At 38.0% G+C, this 26,359-nt stretch overlaps 1 protein-coding gene across 5 annotated transcripts; it reads right to left on the bottom strand.

The window, feature by feature from the left end:
• Window positions 1-344: 344 nt before the first annotated feature.
• keap1a (kelch-like ECH-associated protein 1a) lies at window positions 345-26,359 on the bottom strand. 5 transcript variants are annotated; one of them, XM_087238797.1, is made up of 8 exons: window positions 26,081-26,337; window positions 25,441-25,622; window positions 15,769-16,388; window positions 14,157-14,513; window positions 11,916-12,592; window positions 7,130-7,335; window positions 2,917-3,093; window positions 345-896 (listed from the first exon to the last, which is right to left on the bottom strand). In XM_087238797.1, exons 3-8 carry the CDS (start codon window positions 15,976-15,978, stop codon window positions 718-720), a joined length of 1,806 nt encoding a protein of 601 aa, XP_087094923.1. In that variant the 5' UTR covers window positions 15,979-16,388; window positions 25,441-25,622; window positions 26,081-26,337; the 3' UTR covers window positions 345-717.

Raw genomic sequence — 26,359 nt, forward strand, 5'->3', positions numbered from 1 at the left:
GCAAAGGTAACTTGCACTTCTGTGATGGCACAATTAATGCTGAAAAGTACATAGAGATTCTGGAGCACAATATGTTGCCTTCAAGAACACATCTTTTCCAAAGATGCCCATGCAATATTTCAACAAGAGAATGCAAAACCACACTCTGCACACATTTCAAAGTCCTGGCTGCTGAGTAAGAGGATACAGGTACCTGACTGGCCTGTCTGCAGTCCCGACCTGGCTCCAACAGAGAATGTGTGGCACATTTTAAAGCGCAAAATGCGACAACAAAGACCCAGTACTCCCTGACAAAAAGCAAATCCTAAACTGACAATTGAAAGAAAAGTCAAATCAAACGTTCATGCGATTTGAGTGTTTTATCAGGTGTGCACATTAAACAGTGCATTTACAGATGTGAAAAGTATTTATAACAAGCTCACAAAATTACACATTCAGAAGTTCGACAAAACAATTGTGCGTGTGTCTGTGCGTCAGTCACAGGATATTCATTTAAAGTCCTGCTACAGTGATCACCACTTCATTAGTCCAGTGATTAGCCATGTTGCTCTCTCTAAATCGCACACACTTTGTAGCTGAGGGAGGATTGATCCAAATAAACTTTAAAATCAATCTGAAATTACATACATTTGTCCTCATTGGCATCTCGTGCATGCACAATCAAGTTTGAAGGGAATTGCAGTATGTGCTGTCTTTAAAATGGCACACGATGAAATGTCACATCTCCTCGTCCACTTCTTCCTCCTCCTCTGGCAGGATACCAGGACACGGTTCCATGGTCACGGCTACACCCATTCCACTGCGTCCCACGGGCATATCTGTTACAAGCGTCCATACATTACTGGCGGGACAGTAGCACTCCACACTGGACAGGAAACCACCTTGGTTAAATCCACCTGGAATGGACGAATATAAAAAATTTGTTATGTTTCATGGGATGCTTTTTATCCAGTGCAACCTTTTATTTCTGCGCCCCATGATGCTTTGCGTGAGTTGTGGGATTGTCTAACATTAAATGTAAACAATAAGTGTTTCTTTATTCTTGTGGCGGTATTCTCCTCACAATTCATTCATTCCATTTTAAATGGCAGCTTATTAGAATTATCAAATCATTCTCAGCAGAAATAACCAGCAAATAACCATAGAAATACTTGTTGCTGCTGTATTATGGATAATGTGTTGAATATTACTGTGCTATGGGAATACAAAAAGTTATATGGAGGAACACAAGTCAAAAAGGGACTTGGCCACAGATATGGTTGTGATATGACATGTTAAAATATTAAGCAGAAAAAAAATTGTTTAATGACAGATAACAATGTAAACCACCAGTCCAACTGCACCCAACCAGGTCTGACCTGGGATCGAACTAGCGATTCTGTGCATCGGAGTCGGTTGCTCTTTTCAGAGGGCTAAAAACCATGGCCTCTCGCGTCTGTCGCTACAGCACCTTTTGAGGTCAGAGGAGTGAAGTTTTACCTGCATAGCACTTCGCTAGCTGGCCTCGATTACACTCACCCCCTAAACCTCACTCCCAGACGAGCCCCCACAAGTAACCCACCGGTCCTACTGCACCCAAGCTGGTCTGAGCTGGGATTGAAGCTTACTTGATTTTTTATATTTTATTGAAACCTAACTATTAAAATTAAATTTGCACATAAATGTAACTTAATTTTTCAGTTTTGTGTGTGTGCAGTACCGATCTGCACTATACTCGCACTACACAAGGTGCACAGGGCCCTGTAAAGTATGCAAGGCCGGTTGCCACCACCACAATATTGGTACACATGGTTCAATTAACTTTTGTTTCGAGGCCCAGAGAAATAAGACTCATCATTTTGTTATAAACTTGTATTTTGTATTAAAGCCAATTAAGCTTTTTCTTGTCTAAATTACAAACTTTAAGTACTTTAAGAGTAGACTGCTTATACAAAATAGTGCATAAGGCTGACAATTTGGTAAAAATGATAAAAAATGACAGGTAGCCAATTGGGGGTGAAAAAAATCTTAAAGGGGCTAATTATATTGACAGCATCATTTTTTGACAAAATATATATTCAAGCCATCTATTCATTCATTTTCCTTTGGTTAGGTGATTTATCAACAAGAGAATGAAAAAACACATTCTGTACACATTACAAAGCCCTGGCTGCGGAGGAAGAAGATACAGGTACTTGACGGGCCTGTCTGCAGTCCCAACCTGTCTCCAATAGAGGATTTGTGGCACATTTTAAAGCGCAACATGCAACAACAAAGACCTCGACAATAAAAACCTCTCATTTATCAGAGGTCGCCACAGTGGAATGAACCGTTAACTATTCTGGCATATGTTTTACACAGCGGACGCCCAGTACTGGAAAACACCCATACACTCTCGCATTCACACACATTCATACACAATGATCAATTTAGTTTATTCAATTCACCTATATCACCTATGTCTTTGGACTTGTAGGGGAAACCGAAGCACCCAGAGGAAACCCACGCAAACATGGGGAGAACATGCAAACTCCACAAAGAAATGCCAACTGGCCCAGCCAGGACTTGAACCAGCAACTTTCTTGCTGAGAGGTAACAGTTCTAATCACTGAGCCACTGTGTCCCCTATTTAAGGAATTTAGGATAATAATAGAAAATAATATGAAAAATGTCCTTGCTCTGTTAAACATCACAGTATTTGAAAATAGGAGGGCTAATAATTTCGTTCATAACTGTACCTCTTACTCCATTTTTCATTCTGTATATGGATTATTTTTTAACGCAACCTTATTATTAATATAATTTGTTTACATTCTTTATAATGGAAGTTCTCCAAATTGGAAGTGCAACCCGTAGTTTGAAATGCAGTCGTCGCGTGTGGAAAAAGACAGATATGTTTTATCAGTTTATGTTTTCTCTTTTACCCATCCAGCTCACCTAACACAAAAATCTTGCACTGGTAGACTGAGACTCCATGTGCACTGCGGCAGTGGTTCATCGAAGCCATGGGTTCCCACACATCTCGAGTGATGTTATATCTCTCCATGGTTTTGAGTTGGGTTTGTCCATCATAGCCTCCAACTGCATAGAGGTAGTTATCCATACACACCACCCCTACGAACAGAACAAAAGACCGTTTCATTAATAAACAAATGGTTACACTCTATTTTACAGTATGTATATACAGCTGGAAAAAATAAGTATTGAACACGTCATGTTATTTCCTGGGAATAATATCTCTAAAGGAGCTGTTGATATGGAATTGAACCAGACTTTGGTAAAAACCCTAACAATACAAATATGAAAATAAAGAAAAAATACGTTCTGTGTAAAAACAATGAAATGACACACAAAGAAAGCGCTGAACTACTGAAACCTATTTAATACTTTATATAAAAGGCTCTTTTTGGTGATGGCAGCTTAAAGACGCCTCTCATATAGAGACTGAAGTTGCATGCATTCCTCAGGTGTGATATTTTTCACAGACTTCAACAGAATGTAAAAATCTTGATGGTTCTGTGGGTCTCGTCACTCAGATCTGATCTTTAATTTGTATTCTCTATTGGATTCGGCACAGGTGATTGGCTGGGCCATTCTAAAGCTTGATTTTCTTTCTCTGAATGCAGTTTCTTTGGCTGTGTTTTGGATCATTGTCTTGCTGAAATGTCCACTCTGGTTTCATCTACATCATCTTTAAAATGTAGATATTGAACTGAAGCAGCTGATATTATTTACCATAACGAAAGGCAGAGGGTTGCTGAGGAACTACTGAGAAATTTCAGCTGCTGTCTGGGCATTTACTGTTATTCTACACCTCCCTTTCTTCATGTGTTCAATACTTTTCCCCTGCGTCAATTCACTTTATAACACATAACTTAAATTGTAAACTAATTGATTTTGTTTTCTTTGCATATATAGTTTTCTACATCCGGAGAATATATTTCAAGTCAACGGCACCTTTAGAAATATGTTTTCCGGGTAAAATGGTGACGTGTTGAATACTTATTTTCCTCACTGTATATACTTATCTAAGAATGTACTGGATTATATAAGATAACTACATGAGTTACATTTATGACAGTTTATGTATGGACTCGAACAGGCACATAGTACAGTATATACACATGAAACTGGCAGTAAAGTCTGTGTAGTCAAGCATATTTTGACACCTATGCAGAGTTTTAAATGTTTATGGTTGTGTGTAAATGTTTCAGTGATTTTTATTTTTATATTGTTTAACCTGTTTGATTGAAAGCACTTTGGTCATTGGGCAAAAGATAATGTTTAACATGTGCTATTGAACTAAGAAAGATACAGTTTAGCTTCCTTAATGTACAGTGAAAGTGAATGAAGACCAAGTCTGTCAAGAATTCTGAAGTAGTGTTTAAATTGTATAAAGAACATAAAGTTGTTATATGGCTTTAAAACTTTTAATATACAATTATGTGTGATACTTTTTTCTCTCTCTATCTAGTTTATCCCACTCTAGTTCTCATCATTGTTCACTGGGTGGAGAAAGCAGCATGAACATTCTTTAAAACTTTACCTTTTTTATTGTAAAAACAAAAACGTGCTGGTTTGAAACATTTATTTGGAACAGAATTCTCAATACTCAATACTCTTTTGAGCTGGATTGCTCAACTGCCAAATCATGCGTGTCTATATGTTAACTGCACAGGTTTTGTAAGTTTTCAACTTTTCTGTTATGAATTATTAAGTGACCGTCCAACTCTGTCTGCAATTGTGTTCTGTATAGCTGCAGGGTAAAGCAGCTCTGGAATGTACGGAAGTATGAATTCCTAGAAGTGTTTCTTGAAGCCCAGTCACCTTCATGTTTTTTTTTTTAAACAGGTTTACGTGTTTTATTTTTTAACTTATGAACAAAACGTTGCATTATTTATTTACTTAGAGAGGTTATAGATAGTTTATGCGCACACTTTTAATCTAAGCTACAAAGTGTGATTAATCTTTAGTGGTTTAAAACAAAGTCTAGACAAGGATGATTTTCAATCCTGGTTCTGCTTTACATGTGTTATGTGTCCCTTGTCTAACACAAATGATTCAGATCATTAGGTAGGAGCAATATGAATTGATCTAGTGTCAAGTAGGCATTAAAATACTGACAAAGTTTGAAGCAGTTTTTAAGGGTTTGTTTTGAAGACTGTAGAGTCATATATTCAATAGACGGATTTAAAAAAAAAGATTGGATGGATGAAAGGATGGATTACAAGTACTACATGGATATATAGATGAATGAATGAAAGAATGGAAGAATTACAAGTACTAGATGGATGGTTGGATAGATGGAAGGATGGATGGAACAATAGATTAATGGAACAATAGATTACAAGTACTAGATGGATGGCTGCATGGAGGATGGATGGATCGATGGATTAGAAGTACTTTATGGATAGATAAATGACAAGTACCAGATAGATGGATAGATGTAGTAAAAAATATTGGTTAAGATGGAAGATAACTACAAGCGTTGGATGGATGGATGGAGGGAGGGATGGATGGATTAAAAGTACTGAAGGAATGGATGGAAAATTAGAATTTTTTGTGGATTGATTGATCGATTGATTGAATAGAATTATTGGATGCATGGATGTATGAATATTAAGAATCATTTAATACATAATTAGAAGTATTTGATGAATGGATGGATGGATTAGAAGGATTGAATGGATGGATGGATGGATGGATGGATGAATGGATGTATGAATGTAAGGATTGATGGATTAGAATTACTGAATAGTAGATGGATAATTAGAAGTATTTAGTGGATAGATTGATGGATTAAAAGTATTGGATGGATGGATTAGAAGTATTGGATGGATGGATTGATGTATGGATGGATAGTAAGAAGTATTTGGTGGATGGATTGATGGATTAAAAGTATTAGATGGATGGATGGATGGATGAAAGTAAGAATTGATGGATTAGAAGTACTGAATGGTGGATGGATTATTAGAAGTATTTGGTGGATGGGTTGATGAATTAGAAGTATTGGATAGATGGATGGATAAATGAATGGATATTAATAATTTAATATACAATTAAAAGTATTTGATGAATGGATGGATGAATGAATTGCAACTACTAGATGAATGGATGAATTACAAGTACTAGATGGATGAATGGATGGATGGATGGATAAATTACAAGTACTAGATAAATCGATGGATGGAGTAGAAGATGGATAATTATAATCATTGAAGGAATAGATAGATGGATAGATGGATGGATGGATGGATGGATGGATGGATGGATGGACTCAAAGTACTGAATGGTGAATGATAATTAGAAGTATTTGGTGGACGGATTGATGGATTAGAAGTATTTCATTTATAATTCGAAGTATTTGATAGATGAATGGATTAGAAGTATTGGATGGATGTAGGGGCTGACAGGCCACAGGGGCCTGACAATCAATCTAGCATGTTACCGTGACTTAGAAGTACTGAATGGATGCATAGATAAGTAGAAGTATTTGGTGAATGGATTGATGAATTAAAAGTATTTGATGAATATAAAAAATTATTTAATGGATGAATAGATAATTAAAAGTACTTGATGGATGGATGAAAAGATGGATTAGAAGTATTAGATGGATGAATGTAAGCAATAATGGATAAAAAAATAGAATTGAATAGATGTATAGATGGATGGGTGGATGGCTGGATAAATGGATGAATTAAAAGAATTACATGGATTAGAAGTATTAGATGGATGGATGGATGGATGGATGGATGGATGGCTGAAGTAGAAAGTTTGGATGGATGGATGGATGGATTAGAAGTATCGGATGGATGAATAGATCAGAAGTAATGAATTGTTGATGGATGGATCAGAAGTATTAGATGAATCAAAAGTATTGGATAGCTGGATTATAAACATTAGCTAGATCAAACAACAGTATGTTGGCTTGAGATTTATAACTCAACTAATGTTTTGCTGCTGCAGACAGAAACATGCAATAATGCCACTTGATGAATTATGATGTGGTCAATTGTTATTTTCATATTGTTCGCTTTAGTCACTCTTATACAATCCACAATTCAAGTCCAGTGCATGACTGCGGTTAACATGCCAAGTAAAAGAAAACCGTTCCAATTCATTAATCTGACAAATGGTGCGTTTTATTTACCCAGCCCGCTGCGCACTGTGTTCATAGGTGCCACATGCTGCCAGGTGTTGGTGTCTGGTTGGTATCGCTCCACTGTGTTCCACCGGTTGTCCCCGTCAAACCCTCCTACCACATACAGGCAACCTCCACATGCCGCCACACCGGCCCCCAGTCGCGCCACTGACATAGGGGCCACAAACGTCCAGCGGTTTGTTTCTGGGTCATACCTGTAAAAAAAAAAAAAAAAAAAAAAGCAGGAAACACAAACCAGTTATTATTAATAGATACAGCTTTCCACATGAAACAACGAGGAAGTAAACAAAGAATATTTTAATCTGACTGTTCAACTGTGCTGCTGTCAGCATTTCATGTCATCGCTTCAAGAACTCGATTTCCTTGTTTCTAACAATGATATCCAGGGCCAAATACCAATCATAGCTGTAAGTAATTCCCACGAGCTGTTATATGACCAACAGAATGTCACAATCTAAAAAAAAAACAGCCTTCAGCTAGAAGAGGATGCATTTAACCTGCCAACAATGCAAAATCCTCATTTAAAAGGTTGTGAAGAAGGCTGCTGTTACCGAACCAAGAGTTTCTGTCTGCCAGCACATACTGAGTCTTGAATTTCACACATCTTTGAAACGGCAGACCATCTATCCACATTCATTGTTTGAATTCATGTCAAGCTCCAGTTCCTAAAGAGAACACACACACACGCTTTTTTTCTTTCACTGCATTCCTGAACAGATTAACTTTCCAATTTGCGCTGCTCACTCAGATATAAATGATCCACAATAGGATTCACATGACTCTGTTATGAATATCAACTTAAGATTCTAAGTAAACAACAAACTCAGTAACAAATGAGATGCAAAGCAAAAATAAGAAGTAAAAGAAAGACTTAATGAGGTTAATGGTATATTCTGACAGAGCCATTAATAATATTAATAATAATTCCTTACATTTATGCACACAAGCTACTGTTTAAAATTTTGAGGTCTAGGATTTTAATTAAAAATTACCCCTTTTAATCAGCAAGGATGTTAAAAATAAGAGTTCCAATAAAAAATTTGAAAAAAATATTGTTGTATCTTATCACTGACAAGAAATGGTAATATAGTTTACAGAATTCACTGTAAAAAGCGAACTTTAATTTAAATTTACTTTAAAAAGTAAAGAAACCTGTTGCCTTAAAAGCGTCAAGTTGACTTTCCTTAAGAAAATAAGTTTCTTGAAACATTTTAAGTTGACTTAATATAATTATGTGCATAGTTTATTTACTTAATTACTTTAAGGCAACTAGTTTAGATTTTTTTTTTTATAAAGTCAATTGTAACATTGGTATGTTGACAACAGATTTGAGGATCCACGTGCATTTTAATAAATGGGGAAGGGTCAGGCAGGCAATGGTCATATGGGTGCAAACAGTATTATTGGGGTAATCTAGAAGGGTAGTCAAAGTCACAGATGAATAGTCAGTACAGGCGGCAAAGAATCAATATCAACAGCAAAACAAGGCAAGGATCAAACACGGAAAAACTTAGACAAGGAAACGCTTTGTGGTGTTGCAGACTAACAAGACTCAGCAATGTGTGTGTGAGAGGTGAATATAAAGTCCAGGTAATCAGTCCATGATGAGTAACCAGCTGTGTGTGTGTGTAATCAGGGGAATCAGGAACTGGTGTGTGTGAGGTTCATGATGGTATTTTTTTAGTCCAGTTTAGTGACAGATGTGTAGTTCTCCAGCGATCTGCAAGGATTAGATCGCTGGTGATCGTAACATCAACTAATCACTTTTTACAGTATAAAACAAGAGTCAGACATTCCTCTAACACACCTTTTAATTGTAAATCGTGAGAAACTAACTTTTACTGGCCTCTTTTTTTAAATTTGTGTGTGTGTGTGTGTGTATTTTGTAGTGTAATTTAAGGTCCAATATCTTACTTTTCTATTTAGTTTTAATTTATTTATTCATTTAATTCAATATAATTGTGCATTCTGCACAACACTTTGAAAGAAAAGACATAATCTCCCCTTTTTGTAACTGGTAGCAGTGTAGTTTACAAACTTTACTGCTTTATAAATAAGACTAATTAAAGATAGTTAAAGCGAAGTCAAGCATTTATCCTTTTTAGCAACAGTTTTACTATAGTTAGTTCAGAGTAGACACTTCCTCATACAAATGACTTGACAATATCCCTTTCAAGCAAAAACGAGCAACCACCTACAGCAGTTCTCACAATAGACAATGGAGCACTTCCTATCTCATATATCATGCAGTACTTGACAAACAACAACCTGACCCTTTTTCGTGTTTAGGCTCAATGAAAACAGTCCATGCAAGTTTCTTCCTACCAGATCAGTCGCCATGCTTACGAACTAATATAATAAATACAAAATATTCATAATTATCACACTCTTTATGAAGAAATGTGTTTCTCCTGAAAGGCCAAACCTGACTCTACGCCGAGGAATGTATGTTATGAAACAGATTTGCCTGAAGCTTGTTAGTCAGGATTGATGGCTGTGCTCTGAAAAGAGTGAATCTCTACAAAAACAATGGACGGTCTAAATCAAAACACAGTCTGCAAATGACAAAGTTTTGGAAATGTAGCATGTAGCATGACCTTTCTCCTAATAATTCATTTTTTATCTGTGCGTTCAGTGTGAGTGTTGCACAGGTGTGCAATGTAATACGAACTCGGTCAACCAACTATTGATATGTCACTCTTCACTGTGCTAATATTTTGATTCCACTAACATACTTATAATAGAAAGGAAATGCAATACAATGGGGAAAACCCCAAAACCCTCGACAGCACAAAACCTTTTTCGAGTTGTTTTCTTCCTGCCTCTGCCTTGACCTCACCTCTCAGTGCTGCTGTAATGTGTACAGGACAAGCATGTGAAAGCTTGCATTTAATAGCCTTTCAGGGCAATATAAAATCAGTGTTGTAAATGTAACTTAAATGTGCCATATAATAAAAATCTGTATATACCTAGGCATAGCTGAATAATAAAAGTTCAATTTAGTGGAAATTATATACAGTGAGCCTCAAACACCATTCATTCCTCCTTCTTATGTAAATCCAATGTAATATCCTTGTGAAAAACAGCCAATCGGTACGAAACACTAACTCTAACGATCCACATGAGATTAATATGAACGCCTCAACATTTTCTAATGTGATTTTCAACAGCCTTTATTTTCTCCTTATTTTGAATTAATAAAAGCTTATATAGTACTATGTTGCAACGCAGTGGGTAGCACGTTCGCCTCACAGCAAGAAGGTCGCTGGGTCGCTGGTTCGAGCCTCAGCTCAGTTGGCGTTTCTGTGTGGAGTTTGCATGTTCTCCCTGCGTTCGCGTGGGTTTCCTCCGGGTGCTCCGGTTTCCCCCACAGTCCAAAGACATGCGGTACAGGTGAATTGGGTAGGCTAAATTGTCCGTAGTGTATGAGTGTGTGTGTGTGAATGTTTCCCAGAGATGGGCTGCGGCTGGAAGGGCATCTGCTGCGCAAAAACTTGCTGGATAAGTTGGCGGTTCATTCCGCTGTGGCGACCCCGGATTAATAAAGGGGTCGACAAGCCGACAAGAAAACAAGCAGGCAAGAAAATGAATGAATGAATGAATGAATAGTACTATGTATGAGGAATCTTATTTAAAAAAAAAAAAACAAGCTATAATAATAACTGCATTATAGACCATTTCTATGTGGTGATGTCATTGGTCCATGAATATTTCTTGTTATTAAGCTATTTCATAACTGTAACAAGAGGCAATTCAATCATAACTTAATGTTAAAACAGCTATCGTAACATTATTTATCAATATGTGGCTTTTTGGATTCTCAGAAGCTATAGAAATTAAAAATGTAAAACAGGAAATACGTTGGGACCAATGTTTTTGTTTACATCTCTCAAAATAGTCTATAGAATTCAAGATGAATTATACATTTATTCAGTGCCCCTGAAGAGGCAAAAGACCTGTTTTAATGTTTTAACAATGTTTTATTGTGGTATTTTTGTAACATAATATAGGGCTGCTTGATTATGGGAAAAATATGAATGATCGAATGTACAGAAAATAATGATGCACGTCCAGTGCTGCAAACGTTACATGTGCATAAAATCAGCAGTTCTGTATAAATCAGTTCAGATGCAGAGGAATGGTTAAAATACATTTTTGTTATACAAATATATTTGTAGAATAACTAGATTTTTCAACTAAAGTTAGATTTGTTGAACGAAAACACATGCTTAAGAAACCATGAAATTAGTAGGAAATTACTAGGAAATCACACTTATACACTATGGACAATTTAGCTTTCCCAATTCACCTATACCACATGTCTTTGGACTGTTAAGGGAAAACGGAGCGCCCGGAGGAAACCCACGCGCACACAAAGGGAGAACATGCAAACTCCACACAAAAACATCAACTGACCCAGCCGAGGTTTGAACCAGCGACCTTCTTGCTGTGAGGCGACAGCACCACCTACATTGCCACTGCGTGGCCCTCATTTAAAGAATCCCGTTAATTTAATTTGTATTCTGTATACTTTGAGATTTATAAGAATTTATGCAGTTTTAAGTCAAGTAATTAAATTACTTATGATGCAATTCGAAATGTAATTAGAAGGTAGTTATAATACAATTTGAATTATGTAATTAGTAATACATTACATGTTTGAAGTAACTTACCCGACACTTGTTTTAATCTACATGTGCATAAAATTGAACTTGAGGGGAAAAAACCCAACACAAAATCTTTTTGGATCTGTTTTCTCCTGTCTCAGCCTCACCTCTCGACGCTGTTGTGATGCGTAGAGGCATGTGAACCCCCAACAGCATAAATGCTCCCATCAATGACCCCGACGCCCACTCGGTTTCTGGGTGTGTTGAGCGGAGCCAGCTGGGTCCACTGGTTAGTCATGGGGTTGTAGCAGGACAAAGATCCAGACTCTGTGTTGTTCTGCAGGGAGAGATTGCGTCCGCCGACTGTATAAAGAAGCCCGAACAAAACACACGCCCCAAGCCCGCTACAAGGAGACATCATGCTACCTAGTTTGAGCCAGACGTTCTTGTGCGGGTCGAAGGCCTCCAAGGTGTCCAGAGAGTGTTGCTTGTAACCTCCCGCTATGTAAATGAGCTGCGTCCCACGATGAGGTGTTGGCGGCAGGGGTTTTCGGAGAGCCATTTCATGGAAGATCTTTGATAGGAAGTCTTTGCAGGAGTTGGCCTTGCTGAGGATGGGGCAGGACTGCAGTTGTCTTTTGAGGAAAGTGGGTGGAAGGGCGTAGATGTGGACGGCATTGAGGAGGGCATGGAAGTACTGCGCACGGCTCTCTGCGTCCCAGCGTACCCAGTCTATGCAGGCCTTGTAGACCTCGCTCTCGCAGAGCACCTTCAGACTGTCCTGACTGATCAGCTCAAGCAGCTGGCAATGGGACAAGCTGAAGAACTCTTCTTCTTTGGTTACCTGTGAAACACATACATGGAAGATATTTAGCTAGGACATAGTTAAAAACAATTACATTTTCTTACCATTTATTTTTTTGTATCTGTTAAAAACAAAAGCTGATATTCTAATGAGTATTGAAATCCAGCAGCCACTGCCATCCATATTAGGAATAATATGTACTATTGAGGTCAATGGCTGCTGCTTTCCAACAATTTCAACATGTCTTCCTTTGTGTTCAACAGAAAACTCAAACGGGTTTTGGCAAATGGGCAAGGTGAGTAAATAATGACAGAAATTTCATTTCTATCCCTTTTACATCAACCTGCACGGTTAAGCTCCAACCCTAATCAAACACACTTTCTTATAGAATTCTTGTGATCTTAAAGACACTGATTAGCATGTTCAGGTGTGTTTGACTAGTGTTGGAACAAAACTCTGCAGGGACACCGGCCCTCGAGGATCAAGTTTGCCCATCCCTGGCTTAGTCCCTTTATTAATCTGAGGTCGCCACAGCGGAATGAATCGCCAACTTATCCAGCACATTTTTACGCAGCGGATGCCCTTCCAGCTGCAACCCATCTATAGGAAACATCCATACACACTCATTCACACACACTCATACACTACTGAAAATTTAGCCTACCCAATTCACCTGTACTGCATGTCTTCGGACTGTGGGGGAAACCGGAGCACCTGGAGGAAACCCATGTGAACGCAGGGAGAACACTCAAACTCCACACAGAAATGCCAACTGAGCCGAGGCTCTCGACCCAGCGACCTTCTTGCTGTGAGGCAACAGCACTACCTACTGTGCCACTGCGTCGCCTTACAAGAAGTTATATTATTAAATATCCATTTCAAAAATATAATTTTAAAGTTTTTTACTTTATTTAATATTTCCAGCCAGGTTTTAGTAAATCTGCAATATTGTGAAAAACACTGAACTTTCAGTTCTTAGAAGTCGAAAGGCCTAAATACATGCAGTAGCTGCTGTACGTATAACACAGTTGCGCACGTGCATCTTCCTCAGCTTGTAAACACATAAACAAACATTTGCCAACGGTTCATAAGATCGGCCAGATGAGCGAGTACCGATCGAGTCATTAAATGTGATTATCGGCCGATATCGATCTCCAGCCAATCAATCAGAGCATCTCTAACATTTACCTTTTAAGCCCCTTTTTTTTTACAGTTAAATCACTATCCACTTTTGTATAACAAATCAGAGCAGCGTGCACATTCTGCATAACATCTCTTTGAGCTACCAAACTGCAAAAATAGGTTGAGTGGCATGAGGCTGAACAACTGATGATAAAATTAGGAGTTTTGTGCCATCGATTCCTTTAAACCTTGATCTATTTGACAGCTGGATAATTTATACGAATCGATATCCATCTGCGAGACCAGATCTGTTCCATTGACAAATCAATTAGCTCTGTTCTCTATAGCCTTCATTCATTCGTTGACTGACTGTTACAGGTCAATGGCGCAGTACAGTTACTTAAGAGAGCACAGCAGGTGGCAACTATCGATCGCCGCTAACTGACACTTTAGTGAACACTTTGGTCCCCAGGGCACAAACCTCATTGAAGTGAGTGTTGATATACTCTCTGGTGCGAAGGTGTAGGTCAGTGCAGCCGATCTCCTCAGCGAATCTCGAGATGCCGATGACATTGGATGGCTCCAGGTTCTTCATGAGGAAATCGCAGCAGGCTTTGGCCACTTCTTCCATTTGGTAGCGCATGGCGGTCAAGAGGACGTGAAGAACGCAGGTCTCGCCAACTGTGATGCGCGAGGTGTAGGCAAAGTCAATGAGACGGCTGATGACTTGAGGACAAACGTCTCGAAGGGTGACTTCCGACGCGTGGCACTCCTTGAAGTTGCTGGTGAACATGGCTTTGAAGTAAGGACTGGAGGCGGCCAGAACCAGCTTATGCACCTGGGAATTGTAAACACTTGTGGTTAAAAAAAGAAAAGAAAAAGAAACAGGCAGAAACACACCTGAAACTAAATCATGAAAGTGTCCTGGTAATTACAATTAAATGCTGTAACATGTACTAACATCATTCTGCACTTGTAATGAGGACTATTTATCTTTGTGCTCTGTAATTTGCAGTGCCAGGGACATACCGTAATAAAATAGGTATAACATGCTGAACTATTTAGATTGTCTTATTTTACATTATTGATTAGTTAAAATGTTTTTGGTTGTATTACTATTATTGCTATTGTTTAGATTTACAGTAGGGAAAATAAGTATTGAACACGTCACCATTTTTCTCAAAAAAAACATAATTCTAAAGGCCGTTGACTTGAAACCTTTTCTGGATGTTGGTAACAACCAAAGAAGTCCATAAATGCAAAGAAAACAAAACTAATTTGTTTACAAATAAATTTATGCATAATAAAATAATGCAGGGCGAAAGTATTGAACACATAAAGAGAGGGAGGTGTAATGACAGTGAACGCCCAGACAGCAGCTAAAATCTCTCAGTAATTATTTAACAACCCTCTGCCTTTCGTTATGGTAAATTAATATCAGCTGCTTCAGTCCATTATCTACATTATCAGGATGACGTAGATGAAACCAGAGTGGACATTTCAGCAGGACAAAAATTAACAGGGGGGCTAATATATCAAAGGGGCTAATAATTCTGACTTTAACTCTATATACTATTGCAATATACTGTAAATACTGGACTTTTATAGAACTATGTTAAGCTGCTTTGACACAATCTACATTGTAAAAGCGCTATATAAATAAACATGAATTGAATTGTATATAAGACAATATTGCTGTGTATTTTTAACTAAATAAATATTGCATGAGAAACAATGCAAAAACTTAAACAAGGCCTAGTCCACATTTCAGTAAACCACAAAGCTGTCACCTTATAAATATTTGAAATGAAATATTCCAAAAGCTGTCAGTCTTATATAAATAATTATGAGGCCGTGCCTACTCGCAAGTTAACGTCACAGTCTTATAAATGATTGAGCTGCTGCGCACATAACCGAGAACTGTAGATGGCATGGAAAATGAACTGTCATGTCCAGTAAATCCCAAATAGTCTCCAGAAATGTGTGAAACTATGGAGAGCCTCTCCATTGAATCTGTGTTGAGATCTGACCTTTGCTCAAATGGCAGCTTTGAACATTTTAACAAAACTCGCTGCACTTAAAAATTGACTTACCTTAAAATCCACTATCTTGTCCTTGTATGTGACATGCAGAACCAGATCACACAGCATTTCATGATGACGCAGCTCGTCCATGTTCTGCAGAGCTTTAGACGGATGACTTTCAACCGTGTAATCCAAGTAACCGTGACCCCTCATGGAGGGGACCACGATGGCGGAGAAATCCTCATCTTTGATGGGCCTCTTCTTTCTTGGACATATCATTCTCCAAGAGCTTGATTGTCAATTGTTATGAGTAGAAAATGAATGGCAAATGCAGCAGAACAATGTCTATACCCATCCACGTGCCATGAAGAAATACAGGCACAACTGATTATCGTTTAAGGACAGAGAGCCATGTTTCTTCTGTCTGGTTAGAAGTCCACTATAACAAGATTCTGTCTCCAGCCAGGTTGGCATTGTTGAAATATCCACAGTGTAAAAGGATATTAAAGCGTTGCTTCCTTTAAATCAAACGAAAGCTACTTTTCATCAATTACAGATCCAATTTTATCCTCTTGAGATTGTAAAAGTGAAGTTGTCTTACAAATTATTGTAAGCGCATGCAATAAAAATGCAATATTCTTTTCTTCCAAAAGGTTATTATCCTCTGAGAAGGATGTGCTCTTTTCACCCTAAGAAAAAAAAAACAGAGATACTACATTAAGAAATGTTGAGTTAATCCCACCAGTGCTTTCATTGTTTATTAAATGCATAATTAAATATAGCCAAAATGTTTTATAGAGCCATATATAAATATAAGTATACCCCTCCCATATCTTTCATTCATTCATTTTCTTTTCGGCTTAGTCCCAGCTGCAACGCATCTCTGGGCAACATCCATACACACTCATTTACACTCATACACTATGGACAATTTAGCCTAGCCAATTCACCTATACTTTGGACTGAGGAGAAACTGGAGCACCCGGAAGACAGCCACCCAAACGCAGGGAGATCATGCAAACTCCACACAGAAATGCCAACTGACCCAGCCGAGGCTCGAACCAGCGACCTTCTTGCTGTGAGGTAACAGCACTACCTACTGCGCCACTGCGTCGCCCCAAATCTTTCATTTAAATTAATATTTTCTATAGGATGCGTTAAAATATTATATTTGCGCATATACATTAGATTAATCAGTATTAAAGCCAAATCTGAAGCTTATCTAACAAAATAACTTACAACAACTAGGGATGCTCGGATCGATCGGCCGGACATCGCTATCAGCCAATAAACACATTTTATGACTTGATCAGAACTAGCTTATTTGGGGTGCGTTTCCCAAACAATGACGTAACTCGCGCATGATCTATCATAGTACAATGCATCGTTTGGGAAAAGAATGATGTAGTGATGAGTGTTTCCCAAAACCTGTAGTTTCTCTGTTGCACATCCATTGCTTGAACTACGTTAGCTTTAACAAAATCGCCCATAATGACGCTGTAAACGGGTTGGAGTCACAACTTCTTTAAAGAAAAAACCCATGGTTTTTTATGCAAATTATTGTTTTACAAACATACGCACTTAAAAAAATCCAATATTAGTTTTGTAAAAACATGCACTTGTTTTCCATATTAATTAATATGTAAATTTTAAACACCTATATGTTTCCTTTACAAATATTATTGAGAATAATCCATATAAAATCACTAAGCTAACACGTATTCTAATCTCATATAAATCATATAAATCGTTAATGGTTGTAGGCCTAATTTACAGTTGGCTATTTATTAAGAAATTTAAAATAATAATAATAATAAAAATAATAATAATGTATAGATATTATGTATTTGTTTATTTATTATTATTATTTTTTAAGTCTACTTTTACAATTGACATGCAAACCACTGCAGAAATGTTTTAACCAACAGGCCTATGTCATATACAGTACATTCATTCATTTTATTGTCGACTTAGTCCTTTTATTAATCCGGGGTCGCCACAGCGGAATGAACCGCCAGCTTTTCCAGCAAATTTTTACGCAGCGGATGCCCTTCCAGCTGCAACCCATCACTGGGAAACGTCCACACACACATTCACACTCATACACTCCGGACAATTTAGCCTACCCAATTCACCTGTACCGCATGTCTTTGAACTGTGGGGGAAACCGGAGCACCCAGACGAAACCCACGCGAACGCAGGGAGAACATGCAAACTCCACACAGAAACACCAACTGAGCCGAGGCACGAACCAGCGACCTTCTTGCTGTGAGGCGACAGCACTGCCTACTGTGCCACTGCTTCGTCCCATATACAGTACAGATACTTAATAAATAACCTACTATAAATTAAAAGCATTAACGTATGCTATATATATTTGTTTTCACAAGCTTTGGAGACGTAACAATCTAAATTCCGCTTTTAAATTATAGGTCACCTATAGCTTTTCGTCTTGAGCCATGACTGTGCTCAAAATATCATAAATGTTTTCAAAGTGCACTGCGAAGGGAACACAATCGTCAATATGAAGATCTTTAAAAAAGAACTGTAAAAATACTTTGAAGGCAAATAACACTTAGGAGTGATGACTTTAATGCTTTTTTTAAATCATTAAAGTTTAAATGTTAGAATATTCTAAACGAATAGGGCATAGGGGGGATAACAGGTAATAAAACACAGCCAGGAACTATGCTTCCAACTACAGCAAAGGTGTAGTTGAAAGCATATAAGTTTGCGACGCAGTTTGCGAATATTTGTTGGAACGATGGATTTGGGAAACGCCAAATCAACAAACTATGTTTTTTTAACTACGGAACTTGCAACAATAGTTAGCTAACAATGGTTTTCGGAAACACACCCCTGGCCGATCACATGAACCTATCATAAGTGTTAGTTTACTTATGCATCAAAAATGCAGTCCAAACTTTTTCTTCATTGACGGATGTTGAATAATTCCTACATCATTTGCAATGTTTACAAATTGCATTGTCAGTCATTTGTCTTACAATTTTTTTATCTGTTTAATCTATTATTTTTTGTAAACCTGCTTCAGACCGTGACGTGTCCACACTAAATGGTTATAACAGACTTGTTTAAGGGATTAATATCCTTCATTTATTCTTTTGCGAAAGGAAAAAGCTCCACTTAAGTATCGTACTTAAGGGGAAAATGTGCTCTATGCAATGTTAAAGTTATATAAACCTTGAAGCATGAAAATCGGTACTTGTTACAGTAATTTAACTATTTTTGTTGTTAATTCTTTTTAAAAGTAATTCCTTTATGCTAGATAGACTTTGTGTTTAGTGAGGATATAGTAACTGAATGTTGATTAAACCAGGTTTGAACTAGTTTGATAAATCAGCTAAAAGTACAAGAAACAACAATAAGTTTCCATAACAGATTGTCTCTTGCGTCTATGTATGCCTCCATGGTTCAACTTTTTACAGGTCCGAGATCAGCTCTTAACGCCCCATTCACACGGGGCTTCAGCGTCAACGCTTGACAGAGGGCGTATCTGAAGTTGGGGCTGATGCATTCGTCATAGCAGTGTCAGCCAATGAAATTAGTCAGCGATAGGCCTGAGCTGTATTTACAGCGATCTGATTGGCTGACGCTTCTGTCAAGACTTGAAAAGTTGAGCAAGTCTCAACTTTTGCAGCGAGCAGCGCTTCTGAACCGGCGCCAACGGATCCACAATGCAGTTCGGCAACGCATGACGTCACCCATTCAAAGTGAATTGGAAGCGTTGAAGCTGACGCTCCGTGTGAATGGGGCATTAATAGTTTAGGATCGGACTGACCCAAGAACCATGCCGCCATCCATATCTGGAGTTAGATCCAATCCTTTATTGATGCACACATTTAGAATTGTCTATTTTTATTTTAACCAATGAAAACTGTTTGTCTGGATCCCATCTTTTCCGGACTTGTGTAAAGAGTATAATTGCTGCATTGTTGTACTGTAAGTCAGATCGGCCTAGGAACTCATTGCGAGTGTTGAAGCTGGCTTCTGCTGATGAAACTGCAAACTATCTTCAGTAAACTTTATTTTATTTATTTGAATCTCGGGCTCTTCTTCATCTGACAGACTGGTCATTTTTTGGGTTAAAACTGTAAACAACCCCTACAGTGTGCACAAGAAACTGTCTTTAATTACGATTTATGCTGACAGTGGCAAAGACTTGACTGAATCATGTTTCACTTCCTTATTCCTTCACGGATGTCAAGTAGACTACAAAAAAAAGCACCACTCCCTTATTTACAGACAAAACGTGATTTCCTGTATTCATAATACTTCCAAAACCATGCTTGTGGCACAGCTGGACTATAAAAAGACCTTTGTGCGCACTAACATGATTTTCGAGCGAAGGCTAAAGTCTCTGTTGTCGATTAGTCTTGATGTTGTTGTTCATCAGAAGCTGATTTTTTTTCTTCATGTGTTATGTAACGCAGATCAACTCTGTTGCCTTTATTGCACAACACAGCGTTAAAGACACACATATTTGACTTAAAGCATAGTTTATCACAAGACAGCCCTGCCAGCAATGTTTTTTTTTGGAACTAAGAAAGCTCCTTCAGTCCATCGCTCATAAAGGCCCATTGTGTCATGCTTCCACATGCTAAGCTGGACTTAAAAGAACATTTTAACATGCTGTGCAGTGCACATTAGCACCATGGCTCAAGTGGGATTAACCATTAACACACTGAGTGTCAGGCCATTAAAAGAAAACGACAGAACAGAAAGTGAAAAGCTCTACAATTCTTCTAGTTGGTTCTGCCAAGTGAACTTCTGTCCTTGTTAACTAGTGGAAGACGATGCAATTAATGCAATAGTCATTATTTGCCTACCCTCATGTCATTCGAAACCCGCATGCTGTGTCTGTGGAACACAACAGTTGGTATATTTGAGAAGTCTTTACGTAAGCACTTTCCATATAATGGCTAAGTGCTAATTCAGTGTGAGGAGCTACTCTGATTAAGATGAGCTTGCATAACATGGCCAAAGCTTTTTGATGCTTCGTTTCAGTGCTGCTTTGATTACATACAAAGAAATGTGCTTTTATCTGTTTATCCTATGTTGACACTGCAAGTTTTAGTACTCAAAGAAGATTTATTCGTCTGATTTTACTTGAATTAAACATGAAGGCCACCAAAGTGATTTTTTTTTTTGTTTGTTTATGTGTTAGGTGATGTGCTGTGAAGGTAAGTGAATTATTGGACTGAAGATCAAGGATGAGTATTACAATAATAATAATTAATAATTCCTTACATTTATACAGCATTTTTTGTATGCATTATAAAATATATAAAATACATAAAACCTTTACATTTAGATTGTGTTACATTTTTCACATTGTTCAGCATAATGTGCTTAGAAACTGTCAGAACTTTCGAAAACGATATGCTTGTTTCCATATTTGATATCGCTCTAAAATAATCAGATCTTTTGCGATAAAAAAAAATACAATTTATTAAACAAAATCGCACCCTTTTAAATCCTGATTTTGGTTTAATAGCAATTAATCATGCAGACCCAAGATACACAATGCCAGTTCCATTTGGGGTGGATTGTCCCTTTAACAAATAAAAGTGCTTAGTATTACTCTGGAGATTTCCAGAGAGAGAGAGAGAGCGGGAGGGGAGAGAGCGAAGTTCCACTATGTCACAGTTATACAGCTTAGGTCAGCAAGAGGACAAAACATCTCATTGATAAGTGCACCATGACACATCATCAGTGCCCTGATAAAGAGCCAGTCAGTCTATGAGCAGTCTGGAAGGTGTTCGTGACTACGAGGAAAACTGTGAATCATTAAGATGCATGGCAGGGTGGTGATTGCTGACCAAGGCTGATGGGAAATTCTTTCATCAGATGAAGTACATACAGTGACAATGATTGTAGTTTATTAGCTTACTTGGAAGGAGTCAGAGGCACACACACACATGTACACACTATGAGAATGCACAACAGTGTGATTCACAGTGCTGACTAATAGTTTAATTAGTTGAGGCTCAACAATAGGGATCGTTTAATGGCCCAGGGCCAGTATGACAGCGTTTCGGGACAGATGACAGAACATTCTGTTCAGTTCTGTATTGTCACTGTCCTGGTCCTGGTCACCCTGTCAACGATTATTTTGCAATAACAACCAGCCTTTTTCCCATACATAATTTCTAGCTATTACTGGCAAAGATTAAAATATTTAAGAAGTACCTATGATGAAAATCCTCTTTCTGAAGATGTTTGGACAGAACTGTGTGTAGGTATAGTGTGTCCACCAGCATATTGGGGTGAACTTCCTGACTTTAAAATAGGATCCAAATCCCTCCCATTTTAAGCCCACCGCAACATGAAGTATAAGTGCGGTTTCCCCCCACCGAATCGATTGACAGCTATGTATTAAAGGGTCACAAAACACATTTTTTGAGCTGTTGACAGTCGTATATGTGTCCCACACTGCTAAAAACACTATTAGGACACCTATATTTCACTAAAAAGTGTAAATTGGTTGTTTTTGCGTTATTTCAAGCAAATTCGTACTTCCGGTTTGAAACGAATTTTTGAAGCTGCGTCACGGCCATGACATAATAGCGTTGTATTCCAGCGTGCAGACTGGACGTCTGTGCCAAAGTGTGTCTTATTACATCTTACAGTGTGTTGCATTAATGCATGAGTAAGGCTTATTTCAAACCAATCAGCGCGCTCTATTGTGCAACTTCATTAATATTCATTGCTGTCAGAGTGTAGACGGCAGAGACGCCACGTTGTGTTGGCAAAACAAGCGTGAAGTGTTGCTTTTATTGTTTGCTGCCGTTAAGTTTTGTTTTCATTTTTTCTCTGTGAGAGCGCAGACTCACGTGTGGATTAACAGTGTACGCGACGCGCGACAACAATAACTTACGTGTCTAAGGAGGAACATTGTTTACCTGAGAGCTGTTCTCATCTGCAAACGCTGAGATCTGGATTCGCTTGTAGTCTCCTCTAAATAAAGACGCGGCTCTAGTTGCTGTGGATTGTCCTGTCTCTACAGATTTGGTAAGTGAGCGACCAGTGCTCTTTGTTTATTCAGTTCGTATTTTATTCGTATCAAACAAACTATTGCACCAGTGTAAAAAAGTTAGCACTAACAGTTACAACCAAACTATAACCTCGTGTTGGATTTTGTGACCGGAATAACACACGCGGCTTTCTGACGCTACCTAAGTTTCCGGGAAATGCTGAGGGTTTTTTTCTCTCATTCGCCGTGCGGTATCAAACATTGCATGAAAAATACACGCTTAGAGCAGTTCCTCGAATCAAATATCTCGTTTGTCGGGAGGGACATGAATGAATTCCCTGAATTAAAGAGCCAAACTGCAGTTAAAGTCCACCATTTAATAATTTGGCAATTAATTCGACAACAGATGTCCATGTAAACACAGTCACATTGTCCGCTGTGGTTGTGTGTTTTGACTCTGAAATTCAGCGCGCCCAAATAGACACTCCCACACCAAGCCTCATTTCTTCCTCCGACACTCCCCCCTAAACAGAGCTGGACACGCCCACTTTTCTGACTTTTTCCAAAGTAGAGGTGTGAAAACACCCTGCTGAAACGAGGGGGTTTCATGGCCCTTTAACATGTCTCCTTAGTAACGCGTCTAGTCATATCAACAAGACAGGCTTGAATTAACTCCACAACAAATACATAAAATAATCACTGGGAAAGTTCTAACTGGAATATTTCTCACAAACGTTACGTGAGATCTGCTTCCTCCACGTCTGTCACTGTGCTGTTTCTCTGATGCAGGCGAGGCGGAGATTGAGGCACACTCTGACAGATGTGGGAACGGTGGACGAGGAGAACTAGTATTAAAGTGACAGGCCATAAAAACAGCTACAGTGTGTTCCGAGTAGAAAATCCAATATTCTAAAATGTATAATAAAAAATCTGATGGGTGTTTTGAGATAAAACCTTACAGACACATTTTGAAGACACAAACAACTTATCTTAAATCTTGAAAAAAGGGTAAAATAGGTGCCCTTTAAATAAAAAAATGTAAATGCTGTAAAAATACATTTTTATTTTATTTATTTTATAAAAAGTTTTATTTTAAACTCATAAAATATTGGAAGGCCAAAATCTTAAGTATTTAAAAAAAATTGAATGAAAAACTCAATGATTCCCCTTAGGGTTGCACAATACACAGATTCAGCATTGACAACACAATGTTTGTAATTGCAGTAGTCATTGCAGGCTCAGCAATGTTAAGCTGGGTTGTATGTTTATAATGCAATGAATATTGTGCAGTGTTATTTCACATAACATTTAATTATTTTATTACTGTATCTGAATATCTGACTACTGTTTGACTCTCCAGAGAAGCATAAACCACTGCTTATTACACTTTTATCTTTGTTTTTGTCCATCAACCCTTAATTTTGCCTGCAATTTGTTTAATTCACTCTGCTACAAAAATATTCAAGTCAATCTAAATGAATGATTTCATTCACAATAGAGCTATTCAAGCCAATGGGTTATTTTTGCACACAGACTTTTAAATTCAGTCCACCAGCCCCAGTACTTCTGTTAGACTGTCATCCCATACAAAATTGCCACGTTTAAGTTCTGATTTCTTTAAAAAAAAAATTGCGATCTTCACTGCCTGGCTGAGATACAATATAAAGGAGGTATCAGACCAAACAAATAGCACTGCATTAAATTCTACTTTTCCACACCATGTCTTTAATATATGGAAGTTAATTTTACCTCAGTATTTTCAATGGATTTTTTGCACTAGCCTGCTGCTAACTATGGCGTCTGCGTTTAAATGGTCTTTTGTCAGTTTTTACACTTTAACAAACAAATGGATGCTTAAGTCTAGTTAACTGAATGTATTGCAATTACATTACGACATTGATGCTGTAAAAGGAATCCTATGAAATTGAAAATAGTCACATAAACCTTTCACCGGAAGTTCATCATTGGCTGAAAAACACTGGCTGTGCATTTAGCCCATTGTATTCATATTGCAAGAAAAATAAAATATCGCAATGTCAGATTTTTCCAATATCATGCAGCCCTAATTCCCTTGATTGTCTTGTATTCACTTAAAATACTTACATTTTAAAATTACTCGTTGCTATCTACCGATATAATGGTGTGTGGATGTCTTGACAGCATTACCCTTTACACTGACAAAAAAAATATTTTTTTTAGTAAACTGTATGCAATTGGTGCAGTGAGTAGCACAATCGCCTCACAGCTGGGTCGCTGGTTCGAGCCGCAGCTGGGTCAGCTGGCATTTCTGTGTGGAATTTGCATGTTCTCCCAGTGTTGGTGTGGGTTTCCTCGGGGTGCTCTGGTCTCCGGATAGTGTTGTGCAACATTATATTTAGGATTTCCTCCTACATTTCTTTGTAAGAGGGTCCATACTTTTCACATCTGGTTCTGCAAATAAATCTTTAGCAATATTTTAATTTAGACAGTCATTATGACCCTATCGTTAAAAAAAATAATAATAATAAAAAAACAATCTATTTTAATTAGATTGGTGTGGGATTTATGTCATATTTACCATACTGCAGCCAAACAAAACAATTAATTATCATATTAAGGATGTAGAACTAATTTTACACTCGATCGTGGTCACGTTTTGCATTAAACTATTGTTTCCCAACACAAAAATTCACGTAACATCATGGGAGTTTGAGGTTTTGCATGCAGAAAGTAACGTCAGCGGGTTTTTACGTAATCGTTCTATGTACTTTGTATATCGTTCTGTTTCTCGTGCAGGTGAAAACCCGAGGTGGATTCAGTCATGATAAAGTGCTTAGAAAGGTCGCTCCACTCCACTTAACCGCCGCACCAGTCCTGGATTTAGCCTGTGCGTTGCTTGGTGACACCCAAAGCTTGACAGATTGGTTTGTTTCGGAAATATTTTCGTTGGCTAAGAAGAAAGAAAATATAACCTGTTAAACTTTGAGTGAAACGTAAGTCATTCGATATTTACAGAAAATATGCATAACATTAATCTGAAACTGGCAATCGTGCTGCAGTTGTAACTTAAGTATTAACGTTAGTGAAGTTACATCTATCATATAACTACGGCCTCGTGCATAGGCTAACGTTACTGACAAATCCACACAGTAGCACTGCTCGTTTGATACTGTTTAATTATGCTTAATTATACAGAACTAACTTAGGCTACTCTTAGCACGTTCAAACATTTATCAGAGACTTCAACAACAGTTATTACATCATAACACGCTTGGCTGCTATCGCTGCCCTTCTGATAAGATGGTGTTGATACGAGAAGCAGAAATAAAAATAACCTAGTTAGACCCGAGCCAAGCAAGCGTTTTTAAGTCTGCATCGAAACCGATCTACATCCGCTAAAACACTCACCTTATATCAGGAACCGGTGACAGTACTTCACTTACTTCCACTTACGTCCTGTAAACATAGACTGTTTACACAAAGACTGATCCTGCTCGAATTAATACAAGAATTTGATACTCGAGGAGGGGAATGCCCTCCGCTCGCATTTACAAACTAAACCTTGCTCTTTTTGGCGCGTAAAACCTCAAAGCAAAAAACTAAAAACATAATCGAAAGTTTGTTATGCGCGAAGCTTCTCTGCCTTCCAGCTGTCAACTGACTGTGAAGCAGGCGCGTACTCGCTCT

The sequence above is a fragment of the Danio rerio genome, chromosome 2, assembly GCF_052040795.2.
Source record: "Danio rerio strain M-AB ecotype USA chromosome 2, GRCz13ab, whole genome shotgun sequence".
NCBI lineage: Eukaryota > Metazoa > Chordata > Actinopteri > Cypriniformes > Danionidae > Danio > Danio rerio.

Coding starts and splice junctions, on each gene's coding strand:
- keap1a (XM_087238797.1), bottom strand. CDS start 15,978: ATGATATGTCCAAGAAAGAAGAGGCCCATCAAAGATGAGGATTTCTCC. Junction 14,514..15,768: donor ACAAGATAGTGGATTTTAAG/GTAAGTCAATTT, acceptor TACAATTCCCAG/GTGCATAAGCTGGTTCTGGC. Junction 897..2,916: donor GTGCAAGATTTTTGTGTTAG/GTGAGCTGGATG, acceptor CGTCCATTCCAG/GTGGATTTAACCAAGGTGGT.